The sequence below is a fragment of the Pipra filicauda genome, unplaced genomic scaffold (assembly GCF_003945595.2).
Source record: "Pipra filicauda isolate LSUMZ 115617 unplaced genomic scaffold, ASM394559v2 scaffold86_size2582843_pilon, whole genome shotgun sequence".
NCBI classification, from domain to species: domain Eukaryota; kingdom Metazoa; phylum Chordata; class Aves; order Passeriformes; family Pipridae; genus Pipra; species Pipra filicauda.
The window spans coordinates 2248018-2266675 of NW_024105053.1; the positions used below are offsets into that span (position 1 = coordinate 2248018).

Consider the following 18658-nt stretch of genomic DNA (forward strand, 5'->3'; position numbering starts at 1 on the left):
AATATGCTGATATTCTTATACTTAACAATTGCTTATTTGGAATATTTCCAAGTTGTTTTTTTTAAATCGCACCTTCTGGGGTATTTTAAAAATATTGTCCAGTTGTGGAGTCCATAGCTTTATTAGATGAAAATAGTGATTTTGTAAACTGAGAAAGGATTTGCACTATTGCAAATGCAAATAATTCATTATAATACATTCTGATCTTACTAGGCAATTTCGAAGGCAATTAAGTGGCACTGGAAAATATTTGTTTGTTCGTACTGCCTCCACATTGCAATAAACTGATCTATTAGCCCTTTGCTAAAAAGGATTTTTCTTTGGTTCCTGTAGGTTGAACTTCATAGCAGGATTTTCTGGATTTCACCTCTGAGGAAATGAGATGCTCCATGGAGTGGAGCCACTGCAAGTTCCTGTTCCACGAGATACACAGCACTGACCCAAGCAGACACAGCATCGTGGCAGCTGTAGAGCTTTGCTTGGGGAAGCACGTGTAACTGAGGTGGTTGTAAGATACATGTCCAAAAGGTGCTCTTAGAAGGATTAACTGCTTACAGCTGCGAATACCACACAACTTTTTCATGGCCAGTTGTAGCCTCCAGTGTTATTCCAAAGCCCTGGAAGTAGGGCGTGTTTGCTTCTTTTCCTGATTTTTACTGTGAGGTGGGAAATAAATTTCAACCTTTGAAATTCTTGGCTAACACTAGAAAAATCTCCAGCATGGCTCTTCCTTGTGTTTGGAAAGAAAGTAGTCCTTCATGCATAGACAGCTCTCTTTTGGGACACTTGGCAAACATTATTTAGCTCAGCCTCTAAGTCTTCCTGTAAAGTACATAAATGGCTTTTATTTTCCCCTTTTTAATTTTCTGTATTTTTTATGGTTACACAGACTAAATAATTCTGCAAGCAGGCAGTAATGGAACTGGAAACACTGTCCTGCTTTCTGACTTTCTCTCCTGAGGCATAAAACCAAAGACTCTTCCCAAAGACTCTTCTTATTGCAAGGAAAACAAGTTAGGAAAAAAGATAACTCCAAAATAGAAATCTTGCTTGAAATATGAGACTATGCCTAATGTGGGAAGTATAGGGATAATACTGAGTTTGTTATGCTTATAAAATAAATACAAATTTGCACACTCAGAACCACGAAAAATTACTTGGAAAACACTAATATTTTCTCAGAAATTATACATTTCCAACAGCTTCCAAGGATTTTCATTGCTTTAAGCATTCATTCATACGTTGAGCCTCTCTTCTGGTTGTGAATTGGTATTTTAAGATGCAGAGAGGGTTAGAGATTATACCACTCTCGATATCTGCAATGAAATAATTGTAAGTATGTCTGTGCTAGTGATAAATCTTCTTAGTGCTGCATGGAGACAGATCTGCTCGTAGAAGATTATTGGGATACATTTTCTGCTGGTTGTCATGACAATCACAAATCCATGCAGCTGCACAGCAGTGTATTAATCTGTGCGTGCAGTTTAATCCCGTTTCCAAATTAGATCATCAATACTGAACAGATAGATAACAGCTGGTTTAAATGCTGTCTGTTCACTTCTCTGAAAATAGCACCCGGAGTCCAGCCAGTACGCCTCCAGTTTTCTAGGAAGGACATGGTGTTAAGCCATGGAGCAATTTGCTGCTGTAATAGCAGTGTACAACTTGGCTCAGTGTCCCACGTCCCGTATTCTTCAGGTGTTTATAATTAATGTAATTTTTCTCAGTCTGAATTATGATGTCATTTATGTTTTAGAAATTATATCAGAAGTTTAAGGGCTCGATAGTCCCTCATTAAGAGAACCTGGTTATTACACTGTGTAGCAATGCGTGCTGATGCTATCATGACCTCTAAAGCTCTTGTTGCAAATTAAGGAGGTATTTAATCTGAAAGGAAGTTAAGAAACATGAGTATTCCCTGCAAGGCTGTTAGGGTGTGCTTGGAAACTCATCTGGCATTGAACAATTCAAGACAACTACTCCTGGTGTGTCTTGAACCTTCTTTCATTATTTTATAATTAGTGTATTTTATTATTTTGCAATTATTATTTCAATATTATTTCCATTATTATTTGCAATTATTACTTCCATAGCTTTTCGTGTAGTTTGCTGAAATGTACTTGTGAACTTCAGTGTTTGTAAAAGGTTTCATGAAGTCAAGGTAATCAGGCTCAGTTCACGTGGCCTCTTCTAGGGGCTGTGTTTGTGTAAAATGTCAGCCCTGTCCTGCACAGCAGGCCCATAGATAATGCAGTTTTCCTTAGAGCACACTTGAAAGAATCAGCTTTCCTTAGTCCTGCAGGAGTTGATTGCACTGGCAGTTGTCTTCTCTGCCCTGCCAGGCCACCATGAATTAATTGTGGGCTGAGAGGGACAGCATGAAAGTACACTAATAATTATAGAAGGATAGTCTACCAGCGCTTCTCAGTTTTGGTTTCATTTTTATGCATGACAGAGCAGTGTAAGTTTGGGGTTTTTTTCATTGGTTACGGATTCCATAGAATCCTCATTTGGTTTTGCAGAACTCAAGTTGAAGAGTTTCTTTCAATAAATAATAAATAATAAATAAAGTTCCACTTCTCTGGCCAAGCATGGCATTATTGCACTGAAGGAGAGCTGATCACTTACCAGCTTCAGTAAATCTAACATTTAAGATGAGTAATCAGTGTTTAATTTCCAGTGGCACATTTTCATTGGCATTTAAAGGGAAGTCTTTCTTTACTTACTTTCAGCAGTGCACAAGGCTGTTTGAGCTATCAAGTAGCATGCCAGAGGTGCATAGGGATTTGAGTTTTCCAGGGATGTTTAGCCAGGGATGTTAGCTTTTCAGAAATAATACTAATGCAAAGTGTCAGCTTCCACAGCATATCAATGACAAATTTTTATTTTAATTTGAAGTGTAATCAGCTCCATTTGGCAAAGATTTCTCTTGACAGCAGTTCAGTTGCAATTAAGATTGACAACTTTTTTCATAAGTAATGAAGATTTGTAAAGATTTTATTTCAGTGCCTTCTTGCTTATTCTTCCTTAGGGTTTTGCTTTGGGGTTTTTTAATCCCTTGTGCTTTTTTCTGTCCCAAACCCCTTTTGGTTTCTTGATATCACTTGAAACAGCTGATATCTTGCTAAGTAGAGAAAAATAAGATGCAGGTTTCCCTTCAGAATCAAAGCATAGGAGCATCAGTAAGAGCTGGGTTTGGCCTTTTTCCCGGATGCGGATTATATCATCCTCTTTGCTGGTCTCTGATGACCCTGGATTCAATGACCGCCTGTATTAGGGAGGGTTCAAAACCATACTGAAACTTGAAACCATGACACCGTTAAAAGCTTAACAAAAACCAATATTTATTACCAAGAGGTGGCCAACAAAACGAACAAACCCAAAAGGGAGGAAGGAGGAGAGAAATAAGCCCCCAGCACGACCTCCCCAGTTACCCAGCTGTTGCCCATACAGTTATCTTACCGACCTAGCATGCCTATAATTACCCCGAGCAGAAGCTGCATCCCTGGAGAGTCAGTAAGTTCACAAACTGGCAGGCGTCCCCGCCAATGGCAACATTGTCCTTGGTGTGAAGTTAGCTCCCCCCAAGAAAGCACTATCTGCTTTTTATGCAATTAATTGAGTGACCACAACCTCCCAGGTGTGGCCAGCACCGCCCAGCCCAAGGCCCTCAGTCCCACCTCCCGGTTATGTCAGTGCACCCCTTCTGCTCACGCGTGGCATTCCCTGCGCCTGCATATTGTACTCAGGGGGGTCTTTTCCAAATGAGTCTGGGGGCATCCTTCATCATCCTCCTAAATCTCTCCTTCAAGCGACCTTGGAGGACAACTAGCCAATCACGGAATACCAATTAAAACAGTTTGTACAAGAAGCTCTCTTCAAGGGCAACTTTCCGGTTTATCAGTGCTTGTTTTCCCATAACTTGGCAGGGAAAGAGCAAAGCTTTCACAGGTGGCAGGGCCAAGCACAGACCAAAAGTATCAGCATAAATTCACGCTGGTACACCGCCTGAGAACATGTTTGGTAGAAAAATCAAAGATTGAAGTTAAGAAATACCTGGAAACTAGCCCAACACATGACATGAATATTTAGTCATTAAGCAAATTATATTGAATATATAGGAATAGAGATTGGTGTTGCCAAAAATTCTGTACTTAGCAGAACAAACTCATTGTGACTGAGGCTTAATTCTTGCTAAACATCACATTATTTGGGTGTCTCACACAGAGCTATGCCCATGAAGCCTGATGTTGAGAAAATATTTTTTAACTTTTCTTCACATGAGGGGGTGATAGTTTCATGCATAAATTTTGTGTGTAAATTGCTGCATGGCTCTGCATCACAGTCAGTGAACTGTCTTCTGTCTAACCTTTTAGAAATTTACTTTAAAGGCGCTTATGGGTTTTTTAAGGCATGCCTGTAGGATAGTTGAGCAGTGATAGTGTTCTTCTGCACATGGAAAGACTGCATCTGAAACCCTTCTTCAGGGCTTAGGACAGGGATTCAAATACACCACCAAAATCTGAGTAGGTGTTCCAGTGATGAGGTTATTTTGTGGTAGGTCTTTTGACATGGGTTCTGTTGGGTTTGTTTTGTTTAAAAACATATGGAAGTTGTTTTATTCCGGATGTGGAATAACTTCACGTTCTTAAAAGAAACTAAATTGCCTTTATCAGCTCCACATAACCAACATATGGGGCCATACAGGACCTTTACTAAAAAAGATACTTTTTCGGGACATCGAATCTTGGGCTATTCATAGGGAAAAGACAACGATATCAATGAAACTGAAATGGTATCAATGACAATGGTATCAAGACAATGGTATCAATGAAACTGAAAAGTGGAGCCAACACATCAGTAACTCACCATAAGAATGTAGCTTCCTGTACAGATGTGTTGTTTCAGAAATTGTTTCCTTCAGAGAAGAGCCTGTCTTGGCAGTATCCTTGTTTTCTTCTCGGTTATTTTTCCTCTGTCCAGTCTGACCTGAGAACTTCTTAATGCTAAAAGCCTTTATGTGGCTGGATGAGTATACTAAATGATTTTGAATGTGCTGTATTGCACTGGGCTGCCCACAGTGACAGTGACATTTAACTGGAAATTGCTCCACCTGTTGACTTGCAATATCTTGGGGTGAATGGGAGAAGCTGTTTCCATTGACCTCCACTCCATGCTTTGCTCTCTTTAGGCAAGTGAGGAACAACCGCTGGCAGCCTGTTGGGAGGGAAAAGCTAGTGATAACAGCAGTGGGTGCTTTGGTGGTAGTCAGAGCCAGTGTGGGGAGAGGAATTGCGGCAACCCCAGTTCTCTGGCAGGTTTTCCTTGGATATCGCACATGTGAGTCTGTGGTGGCTATCTGCTTACACATGTGTCTGTGTGATAGGTACATTGTAAGATATAATTGAGTGTGGGATCAGAAGGATGTAAAATAGAAACGTGGAATTAGGGCTGTAGTACAGGGGGAAAAAGTTGAGTGAGAACCCTTGAGGTTACGTACTTTTATCTGACCCTGCTTTTGTTTTCCTGGTTCCGTCAAAGGAGCATATGTTTCTCTGATTTGTGTCCACACAGTGAGAAAAGCCTTCTTCTCATTTGATGTTACTATTCATGTCACCTTAGAAACAAGTGTAATTATCTGCAAATGTGAAGAAAAATGCTGAGAAAATTTTAAAGTCAGAGACAGTTTTGGTGAATGCATTCAGTAAAGGAGCCTGGGCTTTGAAGTCTTGCAGACTCAGCAATGGTCTTGATGTTGTGGCTGGTAATCTGCACAAAATGGTGCTACAGAGGAGCCTGGTTCCTGACTGTTGCAGCATGAAAATGAGAATCAATTCTTTGATTATATTGGAGCCTTTTTCCACCAAGGACCTGAGCTTCACTTGATAGATACTGAGATGACAATTAGGTGCAATACAGTTCCACAGAAATTTTATGCTTCAGAAATACTTTGTGAAGACTCCCTAAGTTTGGCAGCTTTAGCAATGGCAGTTCACTTTTGATGTTGGTCTCCGCTAATCCTCCCAGTAGTAAATATAGCGTGGTGTATTTAAGGGATCTCAGGGCTCTGAACAAGCACTGTCTGCCAAGGTCTCTGTAATTTTAAAGTTTATTTGGATTCTCATTCTGTTTGTATTTGTAGTCAAGTTTTACACTGCTACCATAATTTTCATATGTGTAAGACATTCTGCTAATAGAGAGATTGACAAATGTGTTTCAGTACAGAAGTGATATGGAGATGCTCAAAAGATGTCTGGTTTTTGTCTGAATCTTGAAGCATAAACACTAGGTCAGCTGGTGAAACCACTTGAGGAAGGATGAAAAAATGCCTCTAGTAACAGTATTTTTTCTGTCTTCCTCGAATTAGTATGTTAGAAATCAGAATTAAAAGACAATCTAAATTATTCTGAAATAATAATTGCAAGAAAACTTTGTTATAACTGGAATTCTCATATTGGCTGAAGGAAGAGAACTCAGCTTCATCAGGCCATATGTGAAGTCCCAGTATAATTTTTTTTTAATCTGATTCAGTAGCATTGCAGAACTTTTCAAAGCTCAGAATTCTGTCTTAAATTTACTGCTGTAATAAGAAGTTCAGATTTAGGAAATGTATTGTTAAGACTCCTTTACATGATGAGAAAGTCCATTGTTGGTACTAAAATAGGAAAGGTGAACAGATTCCTTCTTCATCACAAATGAGACTCTGTTGTTTTAATTTCATCCATCACACTAGCAGCCTTGGTCCTTTAGCAATCTTTCAAGTTCGATTCCAACAATTTATGAAACTTTGTGGTCATTTTTGTGTGATTGTCTTGGGCGTAAAGTAACAACTCATTAAAGCTGTTGGCTTAACCTGTTTACTTCTGTGAAGTGAACAGTACATACAAGCAGAAAGTTATGTGCATTTTTTGTTACTCTGGAAAAATATGTAAAACACCTTAAAGGAATACTAGGAGTATCCTCATCAGGGGTAGTAAGCAGAAGTTGTGGCATTGCCTAAAGTGAACAATACGTTAGTCTATGTGCACATCGCATTTCATTTTCATGAACAAGAATAGAGCATAGCAAGGAGAAGTTGCCTTTTTGCTTGGCTTTTGATTTAACTTTGCACACAAGTGGTGTATATGTTCAGTTCCGTATCATGTCTGTGAAAAATTGTGGAGTTCTGTCTGGAGAGTGCAGGGGGTGCAGGATATCAGCTTGATGCTGGCTTTGAGATGGGAAGAGGCTTTCAAATTAATGGTTCTCTGTTTTTGGAGTACGTGATCACTGCCGTAAATAACTCCATCCTTGCCTTTCGAGTGGTTAGGGGTACCCCCAGGTTTAAAATGAGAGACAGAAATGTATGAAGTTCTTTCATCCAGTAAACCAAATGATGCCAGCCCTGTGGTTTAGAGGTTATGAGAATAATCTCTTTCCAGTCCTGTTGAGCTCTGCATGGTGTCACCAGATTAAGTGGTGTGATTAGGTGGGTTAAGTACTAATTATATGAAGAGGATGCAAGAGACATGCATTTTCTTTCTTTTTCTCTCTCAGCTGGTGCTGTGGCACTGAGAAATGCTGCTGCCATGGAGAGACAGGAGAGTGAATATTGTCCATCAAGGTTGAGTCGGAGACCTTTGAAGGAACCAGAAGAAGCTCTTAATCATTGTGTTAGAGGCTGAAAAGCTTAGTGCCAGCAAAGCAGGCAGGTATAGCTCAAGGTAGTGTTGACTGTTCACACATGGTACATCACCAGGCAAGATTAAAGGCAGTGTCATGTCTACTCTGAGATGCTTGATGGAGAATTTCTTCAAATACACCTCTTCAGGAGCTGATCGTGAGGCTGCTTTCTGAGAGGCTTCAGGCTCTTAATGGAACTTGTTTGCTAGATAGAGGGTATAGGAGAGCAAATAAGTCAAATGTCCCCTCTTACCTGGAAGTAAAGCTGTTACTGCAAATACTGCAAATGTCTTCATTTCCAGACCTGATTTCTGCTATCACTCTGTAGTGCTAAAACAATGTAATGTCATTTGTAAATGGCTGTGAAGAGTAAAAGGTTTTGGTTTTGACTCTGCAGTTCTTCATGATGCAGTTTTTAATAATCAGGGATGTGGAAGGGTGCCCTTCTTGAGAAGGGGTGAGAACTTGGCCTTTTACTTCCAGAGGCTCTGACTGTGCCCAGGCTGATGTCCTGCCCAGCACCTGGCAAGTCAGAGTTTGTCCTGAGAGAATGTAAGCTTCTGGATTGCCAGCTGCACTTTGTTCAGATTTCAGGGCAACATTAAGCATTTCGTGTCTTATCTTGCTGGCCTCATGGTGTTAGCCTGTGTAGTTGGAAAAGCTGAACAGGCCCTTCCTCTGTATCTCTTGTTCCCATTTTCCTCTATTTGCAAAAGCTGTCCTAGAAACCTTAGCAGGTCTTATGACTTTATGTTTTTAAATGACATGTCACATGATCCACCAGTGACACTGTGTGCCTTTAGTAGTACACCAAAGCATCATTGTGGTTTTAAAGTCATATTTTTTTCTCAGAACCCTTTCCTGCTGGTAATATAATTTCATGTGCATACCACTTAAACAGCAGTTGCATTCATAAGTGTCTTGAAAAAACTCTTATCCAAGAGGTTTTTATAGTTTATAATGATAAATGGAAAAAAAATATGTTGTGCTCAAGCAATTATCACCATTAAAGTAGTACAGACTCTTACAATTTTTTTACTCTCTCCATTTTTTTCTCTTTCCTTTCTCTTTTTTTCCTAAACACTAATTATGAACTAGTTCCTCTGATTGTTTTCCTATCATTTTTTTCCCCCCATTTTACAAAGTAAAATGAAATTAGAGTTTTTTCCCTTACATTGAATTTTGCTTCCCTCAGGCAGCTGCTCTTTCTTGAGCTGATAGAAGGCTGCTGGAAAGGGGTAGAGCATTAAGCAAATCCGGGATAGATTAGTCAGTGAATGAACCACTAGCAGCATTACATTGTCATCTGTTTAAAAATAGATTGCTATTTCAGAACTTTAGTCTAATAGGAATAGCTTATAAACTCTTCTGCATGTCTCTAGTCTCAGATGCATTTCTGGATTCTCATATGAAATTCTCCTGCAGGTTTCTTCAAGGAGAAAATAGAGGGAAGGTGAGGAACTGGAGTATCTTACCTGTAGACTTTTAAGTAAACGTGGGCTTTCAGATTGTATTGTGTGAATGATGGCTGTAATGGAACTGCACTGGGGGAGTGGATCCTTGCAGGGAAGATTATGGTTTAAATTCTAAAATTTAAAATTTGCTTATGCTGTACTTCAGTGTATATTTGCTTTTTGCTTCTGTAGTGAACCTATACTTCCTGAAATCATGGAATGTAATTTGTATCTGTGTAATACCATAGAGTTACATGTAAGAATAGAGTTACATGTAATGCCGTGGACTTATTCTTAATTTCCATTTTTCAAATTTGACAAAATCTTGTCCCTAAACTTGAACATTGAATGTGTTACTCATTAGCATTTTAACAAAATATCAACTGTCTTAGCTTTTGAGATGTTTTGTGGTCTTCTGTGTGGTAAGTGTTATGATCTTTTGTATGGCAGTTCATGCCAGATGATATATATTTAGCTGTTCCAAAAATCTTTGGAAAAACAGTTCCCTTTCCAGTGGATTTAATTAGAAAAAGTAAAGTAGAAAGAACACTGATGGGTTTCCTAATGCTGCTGGATACTCAGATTTGCACTGTTCTTTCTAATGGAACATTGTTTACCTTCATTTTGACAATAATAATAATAATAATAATAATAATAATAATAGTCTGAGTTCAAGGACACATACTGAACAAATGCCAATGAGATTAGCTAATGAAATTAAATACTAACCAAATGTATAAACATTAATATTCACTCAAGTCAGGAAAGGTTTTGCTGTTCAAATGTGATATGAAAAGTAGGATGGTTTTTAGGGATTTGAGATGTAGCAGCTTTTTTTTGCATGACTCTGCCTTTCAGTGAATCAGTAGTGAGACCTGTACTGCTTGGCCCTCTGTAGTGTTCCTCTTTTGCACCTTCCCAGCCAGAAGGGTCTTGGTCTGTGCCTGCCCCCAAACACTGGCAGCTTTCCCTGCCTTCAAACCCTGGCTTCTTTGCTGATCCTTGCAGCAGAACAAGGCAGTTGCCTAAACCTGTTGGTGAACAGCCTCCTCAGCACACACTGATGTATTTGAACATTTGGTTTGAGAGACAATATTATGAATTTTTCAGTGCTCCAAAACCAGATAAGTTTAAGGGGGAGGGGAAAAAAAGGCTTATAAAAGAGCCTGGGATTGCATGTGAAGCATTTAGCAGCAATACTGAAGCCAAAGTCACAAAAGAAGAGTAAAATCTAGAGTTGTGTTCTATCTTCTTTGGGTTAATATCCCTCACTTAGGATCCTTACTATGCATCACAGCAGATTAAACTGAGAGAACAGCTGAATTTGCAGTGGGCTGTCTTGAATATTTCTTGCTGACATTACACTTTTTCTCTAGATCCCAGTTTCAAAAATACCTGTCCTAATTTCACTCCTGCTCTCAATCCAGTGGAAAAGGAATCTTTAGTGGGCAAGATATCTGTTATATCTTTTCAAATTGCTCCCTGAAGAATAATATCAACTGCTTTTCTTCTGCCCAGATACACTGAAAAATCACCTTATAAGTACTTAACCTTTTAGTTCTCAGTACTTTTGAGGAGTGCATATAGAGTGATAAACTTGATTACATTGTAAGAGGTAATGTTTCTATTTGCTAGGGCCAATCTAGTAAGTGAGGAGTAGTGAAACAAAACTATGATAGGCAATCCAAACCAGAACATTTTCTGTTTTTCTTGTATGGAAATACATTTTAAATTTCTCTTCCTTGCAAATAATGGTAGGGTGATTTTATTGCAGGCCACCTACTTAGCAATGCTTATCTGCCTAAATATATAATCATTTTCTTGATATGAGTAAAGACTGATTTCTTCTGTGATTTCAGTGGGACTCAAAGTATTGCCTATTTCTTACTTCTTGTACAACAGTTTGCTTTTTCCAGAGGATTTCTTTTATTTTCACGGAAAACTTATATGTCAAAATCATTTTTAGTGAAATAACTGAATTAGATGTGAGTTTTTTCTGTTATTTAAAAGGCATCTCTGTTGACTTTGAATACATGTTTAATGGAAACTGATTTTATCCTAGAAGAACAGTTTCAAGGCACATTGACCAATTTGCGTTATACCTCAGGAAAGGAAATCAAATAGACTGGCCGGGTCAAAGTTTTGAAGGGTAAATTTAATTTCAAAAGACAGTCAGACTTCAAATTATTCCCTCCCATGTATTTCAAAGACCTGGGAAATCAATGGGCTCTGCTAATAAATTCTTTTTTTGTCTTTGCTTTTAACGCAATTTTCTGCACAATTCAAAGACAAAGTAATTAATTTTAATTTTCTTTCTAGCTGTGAAAGGATGAAAGGGATTTTTTTCCCCCTTCATTTTAGTTTCTACTTCACAAGTATTAATGTATTAGCTTAGTATTGTTTGTGTTGCGTTGATTGTTATGCATTGATTTTCTTTTCCATATACCCTAAGCACTCTACAGACTGTGGATTTGATGTGAGGCTCCACCAGGTGGGCTGCACCCAGCCGGTGTTGGTAGGCTTACATGATCTTTGAGTGCTGAGGGCTCTGTGCATCCTTCCTTCATCTCTCATCCAAGAGCTTATGCCAGCCAGTCAGCAGATAACCCCTGGGGAGGTGGAAAGGTGAGTCTGTGCTGCACCCTGATATCAGTGTGGCAAGAACTGCCTGTCAGTCCCTGGTGGGTCTTGTGAGTCAAGCTGGAACGCTCCCTAGACACAGCCAGTCACTGCCTAAAGATCATGGAAAGATCTTTTAAGGCTGGGTTACAGATTAGGGCACACCAGTGTGTTTTTCCTCAATCTCCCATCTCTGGTTTTGACAAGAAGGAAGTTGGACTAAATGAACATGGGAACTTGCTTGGATCTATAGTTTTCTTCTACGGTGACCTGTGCCAAGTTGTGCTTTCCATGCTCCTGCCTGTATCCCGTCAGCAGCTCTGGGAATAGGCTGATCAGGTAAAATCCTTGAGAGATCAGGTTCCATCAGTGAAATAACTGTGTTTGTCTTTAGGGGTCCATTCCAGAACGAGTGTGGGATCAACCCAGAAGATAAGGGTTTTCAGTCTTTCTGGTGCAGTTAAGGACACTTGAGCAAGCATCCACATGTATCCTGCTTCAGTATGCAGGGCTCAGGCTTATTAAACTTCTAAATAGGTTTCAAAGTCCATTGTTTTCTCCTCTGAGTTACAATTGTAGAATTAAGTTGTAGGCAAGAGTTGGTGTGTTCTAATGTGGAGGGGTGGTTTTGTGGCTGTTTTTTCCTTTTTACATCAGAATTGTTGTTTTCTTGGTTTGATAACAGTGTGTACAACAGAAGGTGGTTGTGGTGAAGGAGTCAGTACAGTTTCACATAGAATCCACTGGAGGTGTTTATGTTCTGTTTCAGCCAGGGCTGCTGCATATGTTAGTATTCTGTATGTGGAAAAACAATGCCGTGTCTTAGGCAAGAATATTTATAAGGCTGAGAATGATAGAATCATTTAGGTCGGAATATCCTTAAGATGATTAAGGTCAACATGTCATGGTTTAACATTGCAGTGAAGTTCTCCCCTTGCCCCTGCTCCAGCTTGGACTTACTCACAGATCACAGGATTGTACCTGCTTGGAGTGGAGCTTTATCTCTGAGCCAGTCTCCTCAGAGATATATATACCTGCTCTAGGAGAGACTTATCCACAGCCACAGTGGCTTTGAAATGCACCATAATCCCTTTAGAGGCATACTAGCTGTGGCACAGTCATAACCACGGCCACAGATGCTTTGAGATGCACCTGCTCCCACATGGACTCATCTGCAGGTCACAGTCCCTTCAGCTCGAGTTCCCACAGGAGTTCCAGCCTGTCCAGCACAGCACAGGAACAGCAGTGATGCCTTGGTCACCTGCCAGCTCAGGGGCATCACTGTGGCTGCTATCAAAGCGTTCCCAGGCACAGCAGGAAGTTGATAAGAATAATGTTCATCATGTCTGGTTTTTGTCAAACAATAACTGGCAAACTGAGTCATGGCTGGGCTTGGCGAACAAAGATTTGGGAAAGGTCTCTACCCACGTTTGTCACAAGCGCGCTGGTGGCTAAAAAGGCCAATACAACTGCATTTGTAGAAGATATCAATACAGGGCTTTGCAAAAGTGGGTAAAGCCTTCAAGCCTGCGCAGTGGATTTTTTAGGTGAGACACAGTGTGCGCTGAACTGAGCCCACCCTTTAATCCTAAGGTTCATCTGCCGGGGCCAAGCGAGCTTGGACGGTGGCAGCGAGGTCCTCAGGACGTAGGTTTGTTTAGAGTGACCTTCTCTTAGATGGGTAAGGCCAAGGGCAAACTGAGTGCTATACCAACTAACTGCAGTAATTCTGGGATGTACAGAAATGGGTGGCATGTGGCCCTGGGCAGAGAGAGCAAGTTGTTTCCGGAGGTTCTCTGCTGTTAGTATTTCCTCCCACTTGATCTGGGAATATACAGGTCTGCATTCAGCCTGTAACTGTGCTATATTTTGTGTTTTGAAAAGTTGTTTGTTTTTTTTTTTAACAACTCCTATGAAGCTCAGGGTTGTGTTTTATATAGGCACTCTCTGTTTTCTGGCATTCACAGAAGTAAGACTGAGAGTGCTTCTTAAATCAAAAAATGTGCTCAGGGCAAACCTTGAAAAAATGTTGATTTCCTTTGGCCACAACAGCTGTGCACTCAATATTACTGTAGCAAAAGCAGAAAAGTGGAGCTGTTATTTTCCCTGTGTGTCTGGCTGCACAGCAGAGCTTTTGTGTCATGTGTGGTCTGTGGTACAGATATTGTGAACTGTTCTGTCTTTTATAAAAGATAGGTCTTCTATACACAGGAGTATACTAGATTGTTGGTATTTGCTTGCAACAACTGTACTTTCAAAGCTACGATTAAAAAAAGGGGACAATATTTTTCCTGCAAATGACATTAGAAAAATCCCTGCTACTTTAAATTCAGTTTGGTTCTGGAGTTGGCTCATGGTGCATATAATGTGCTAAGCAGGAGACATGCTGTTCTTCAAAGGAATTTACACAAATTAAGCTAATTCCCTACCCTAGGGAAATACCTTCAAAATCTTCATCTCCTTGGGCTAGACAGCAGAGGGCCTGAAAAGGGAACTCTGGTGAATGTGTTGCAATATCCAGTGGCATCCTCATAAAACCCCTGTTACTCTGAGGATTTGAGTGGTAGGAGACCCTCCAGTGTGGCTTCTTTCACATTCACTATAACAAGGGCTGCAGCAATTTAAGCACTCAAAGCTGAGTGGTTTTTTGCCTCTCTGAAAGACAGGCTTAATAAAAGAGACCAATTTGCAAAACACAGTGCTTGGAGCCTTGGTCTAGCTGCTTGTGTGTTTTCATATGCTCCATTCAAAGCTTCTTAAAACCAAGTCACTTAGATGTCACATATATCTGTCAAGATGGGGTTTTAGGAACCAAAGTCTGTATATCCAGTGATCTCTCTCTTGGTTTGATCCTTTTTGCTTTCATTCCAAATTTCCTTACAGTTGTGATGCAGGGTTTAAACTGAGCCTGCAGCTGAAGCCTGAGGGTATTTAGCAGTTAAAATAGTACTAGAATGTCAGTTTGAAAAACAAGGTTAAACTACAGCAGTGTTGGGCTGGCACAAGTCTTAAAGGATTGATACATTTGTTCACTGTCTTGTTTTGCTTTTTGTAGTGGTTTTGTTTTGGTTTGGTTTGGTTTTGGTTTTGTTTTCTTTTGATTGTTTATTTTGTTTTTTAAAGTTATTATTTGGGCAGATAAGTTCTCCTGAGGTTCTTCAGGTCACCAGTCAGCCAGACTGGCAAAAAAAAAATTAAATTATTGTCCTTCATTGTATTTGGATCGCTTCTGATTTCCTTGTTTTCCCTTCTCTCTTAGAATTTCTTTTACAGCCAGTGCCCTTTTGTGTGATATCAGGGTAGATTTTACTGGTTTAGAATACAGGAAGGAATGTAGGCCATAAATAGATGGCATATATTCTTCTAACACCAGGAATACTGAAATAGCTCATCTCAAAAGACAGGGAACACCTCACCCATTGGCCAGATGCCAGGAGGTTACAGGATTGACAATTAAGTGGCAGGCCTGAAAGGCACATTAATGGTAGGCTGTGCTCTAAAAAAGAGCATGTTGAGTCCCAGGAGAAATTTCCGCAGGAGCAAATTCAGGAAGAATTCAGCCATATGCTGATGGCTTAAGGCAGTTTTGCCTTTCTCTTGACTCCTCTATCCCCACAAGGTTCTGGCATTCCCATGTGGTGTGTTGGTCCCCGTGATTCTCATGGAATGAGCTAGCTGCCTTCTCTGCCTTAACCGAATGTATTCAGGAGGGGCTCGTCTGTACAAGTCTGTTTGAAGGAAATCCTTATATAGTCGGCCTTTTCTGCACAGCCAGGTAACTGCAAGGGCCCTTATAATTTTTGCAGAAGATAGTCTTTAGCTGGGTGACTTTGACTTGATGCTGAATAGGCTGACATTCATAAGACTGAGCTATCCAGACCCTCCCATGGGTTTTTTTTTGTTTGGTGGGCTTTTCCCCACCATTAGTAGTTCTGTGTTTTTTCTTTTGCAAAGCAGGATTGCCCATACCTGCCATTCTGGAGTGCTCAGAGCCATAAATTACAGCTGTTCTTTGGTAAGGTGACATGGATGCCACCACCCATCCAAAGGCACTTATTTAAATAATAGCTTGTTGTTTGTACATGGGACTTCTGACATTGCTCATGGAGTTTTCCAGGCTTTTGTATGGACAACCTGTGCAGCTGTGGTTATCCTCAAGCTCACAGAGCAGAATGGGATCAGAGTTCTGCCTCTCTAATGTCTGCATTGCTGTGGCAGTATAGAGCAGATGAGTGGTTTTCAAAAGCCCTGCTCTGCTAGAGTGCTGTCCACCACAAAAACTGTGAAATACAGTTGAGTTTCATATAAAGAGTTTTTTATTACCTAAAATACTTTTACAATTGTCATGTGAAACAGGTTAAAGCAGAAAACAACTATGGGTCAGAATTCAGGCAATCCTGCAAGAAATCATCCTTTCCCCAAAGGGAGAACAAACAATATAAGAAGCATTCCTGGTTCAGAGAAGTGGCAGAGAGAGTGACAGACACCTGAGGTGGTACCTCTGACCTCTCTTTGTCTTGCTCACACAGGAGATCGGGGGAGGGGGTGTGGAGGGCAGCTCCACCTGGCAATGTCACTGCTAGTGGCAATGCCCTCTGCTAGTGCAGCACCTTAGCTGACTGTCTACCTGAGCCCCAGGCATTGAGTTACTGGTCTAATTCGCTCCCCCTCAGTCTGGTGAATCTGTCCTGGCAGTCAGGTGTCTCCTGTGTTCATCAGTCGGATGTGCTGCAGGCTGAGAGCAGGGGAGGTGAGCTCTGCACTCTTAAGAGCTTTCATGCCCAGCTCATCACCCTCAGGCTGCATGATTAGCAGTTGCTGATCAACTCCTGTTTTCCAAGGTTAAAGAAGAAAGGTAAAGAAGAAAATAGTGGTGTGCTGCTTTAAAGGTAAGTCATGCTTGTGTATTTAGAGTAAGGACTTCCGCGTCTGTGCTGCCAAAGTTAAGCTGGTGAAATGGTATGCAGGAGGCTGTCGTTTAGTGAAGCATGTGGCTGTTATGTAAAGGTTTTAATTACTTTCTTCATCTGTCTGCTTAGGAACACGAGATGTCTGGCAAAATTTTGAGAAGGCTCAAGGCGTTAAAGAAAGCTCATCTAAATAAAGGAGAATTAACGTGACATTGCAGTTACTTAATCCTTTATTGTCCTGCCATGTGACTGCAGGGATACTAAGGCGCAGCACTGCTTTTGCCTTTCCTGTCATCTTCTAGAATTAGGTGCTTCATTAAACCCACCATGGGAAGGAAACAGAGGGGCAACGAACTTTCTACAGCAAGGCTTCAACACACAGTGACATTTGCAAGGCACAGTGACAAGCTCACAGCTGAAGAATGAATCAAAGGCAAACCCTACAGCCAGCTCTTGGACTGGTACCAGAATCAAGTAGAACTGCGCTCTTAAGGTCAGCTATTCAAAATTAACTGGAGGTATCTGAATTTATTAGGAGCAGTTAATCAGTTTTCTGTTTGACCTTTATCTATCAAGTTGGTTTTCAAAGCATCAAGCTAAAGCCTGAATATTTGTGTCAAATATTTTCCATGTGTCAAATGTACTGTATAGACACTGAGCACCTTGCCGCTTTCTTGCACAAATTTTGCAGTTTTAATTGCAAAGCCTCTTTCACCTTGTAGCTGAAGATCCCGACGTACTCACTCTGTGAGTGAGAAATTGATGTATACGGCTTCCAGTTTATCTCTGATTTTGAACAGGACATGCAATATGCAGATTGGGCAGATATGTTTTTAAAGTAATTTTCAAACTAATCCTTGGACTTTCCATAAACAGCTTTTTTTTTTTTTGCTACATTTGTCACAGTTTCTATTATGTGCAGGATTGCATATTCATTCAGAATTACTTCATTTAAGCTTGTTATTGCGACATCTTGTTAATGGGGAAGTGATTACCCTGTAGACTATGACAACAGGATATGTGAATGAAGGAGGTCATGGAAAACACCGCTGTTCCAGGTGGAATCATGAGGATAGTGGAGAAGATGATGGGCACCCGGAGTGCTATGGAGGAGATGAAGAGAACAGGCAGCACAGGCTGACCCCATTTGAGAAACTAATGCAGGATATGTCTCACAATGAAAAAGTGGTGAAAGAATTAACCCTGGGAAAGAGAATTGCCTTCTATCGAGTCAGAGGAGAAATAGGAAGTGGGAATTTCTCACAAGTGAAGCTTGGAATTCATTCCCTAACTAAAGGTAGGCACCATTGCACGTTGAGTGCCCTTACAAACGGCCTTCTATGGAAAGAAAGGTGTTGCCTGAACCTTAAATACATATATAGTTTGTATGTGTCTTTTTAATGTTGCTAAGTGAATCTGTGGGCAGTGTCACAGAAAAATGGTCAAGGTTGGAAAAATTTTCTCTAGATAGCAACCATTACAAGAAAAGTTCATCACTGCACTCCCTGGTGTTAACATATCTCATCCCATGGTTCAAACACTCCACACTTTAAAGCATGTGTTGTGCCTCCCCTACTACAACCTGTCCTGCCAATCTGTCCTCTTCCCTGCCCCAGCTCATGGGCTGCAGGGCTACGGGTGGTGAATGCCCACAGCAGCATGGCTGGGCATGCTCCTGCCTGCAGCCAGACGTAGCAAGGCTTCCTCTGTTTCATCACAGATAGTACTACTAGGGACCAAGATTTTATTTGGTCACAGTAATTTCAGTGACAACTGTTATGCCTGCTTTACAGAATCATTTGCAGACAGCTGGAATGGGGCTATAGGTGTGGGCTGAGCAGGTGCAAGGAAACAAGCTCTGGAAGGAGAGTCGGATTGAGAAAAATGCCACAATAGTAAGTGTACAAAGATGCAGAGAAAACTAGTCACCCTGATGGAAAACAAGAACAATTTCTATTATTGTCAAACAGGGGCAGAAGAAGAAATAGGACAGTTGATGACAAGTTCTTAGTT

At 40.6% G+C, this 18658-nt stretch overlaps 1 protein-coding gene across 5 annotated transcripts in view; it reads left to right on the forward strand.

Annotated features, from left to right (window-relative positions):
* The window catches only part of NIM1K (NIM1 serine/threonine protein kinase), a 28662-nt gene that overhangs the window by 1959 nt on the left and 8045 nt on the right, over nucleotides 1-18658 (forward strand). The window contains exons 2-6 of one of the 5 annotated variants that reach the window (XM_039390748.1): nucleotides 334-663; nucleotides 11569-11741; nucleotides 16092-16624; nucleotides 16775-17138; nucleotides 17704-17942. In XM_039390748.1, coding sequence (XP_039246682.1) covers nucleotides 17068-17138; nucleotides 17704-17942 — 310 coding nt within the window. In that variant the 5' untranslated portion in view covers nucleotides 334-663; nucleotides 11569-11741; nucleotides 16092-16624; nucleotides 16775-17067. Of the gene's footprint in view, nucleotides 1-333; nucleotides 5341-7536; nucleotides 8052-11568; nucleotides 11742-16091; nucleotides 16625-16774; nucleotides 17139-17703; nucleotides 17943-18658 lie in introns of those variants that run through there. The other 4 variants (XM_027745635.2, XM_039390749.1, XR_005567051.1 and 1 more) reach the window with 4 other exon arrangements.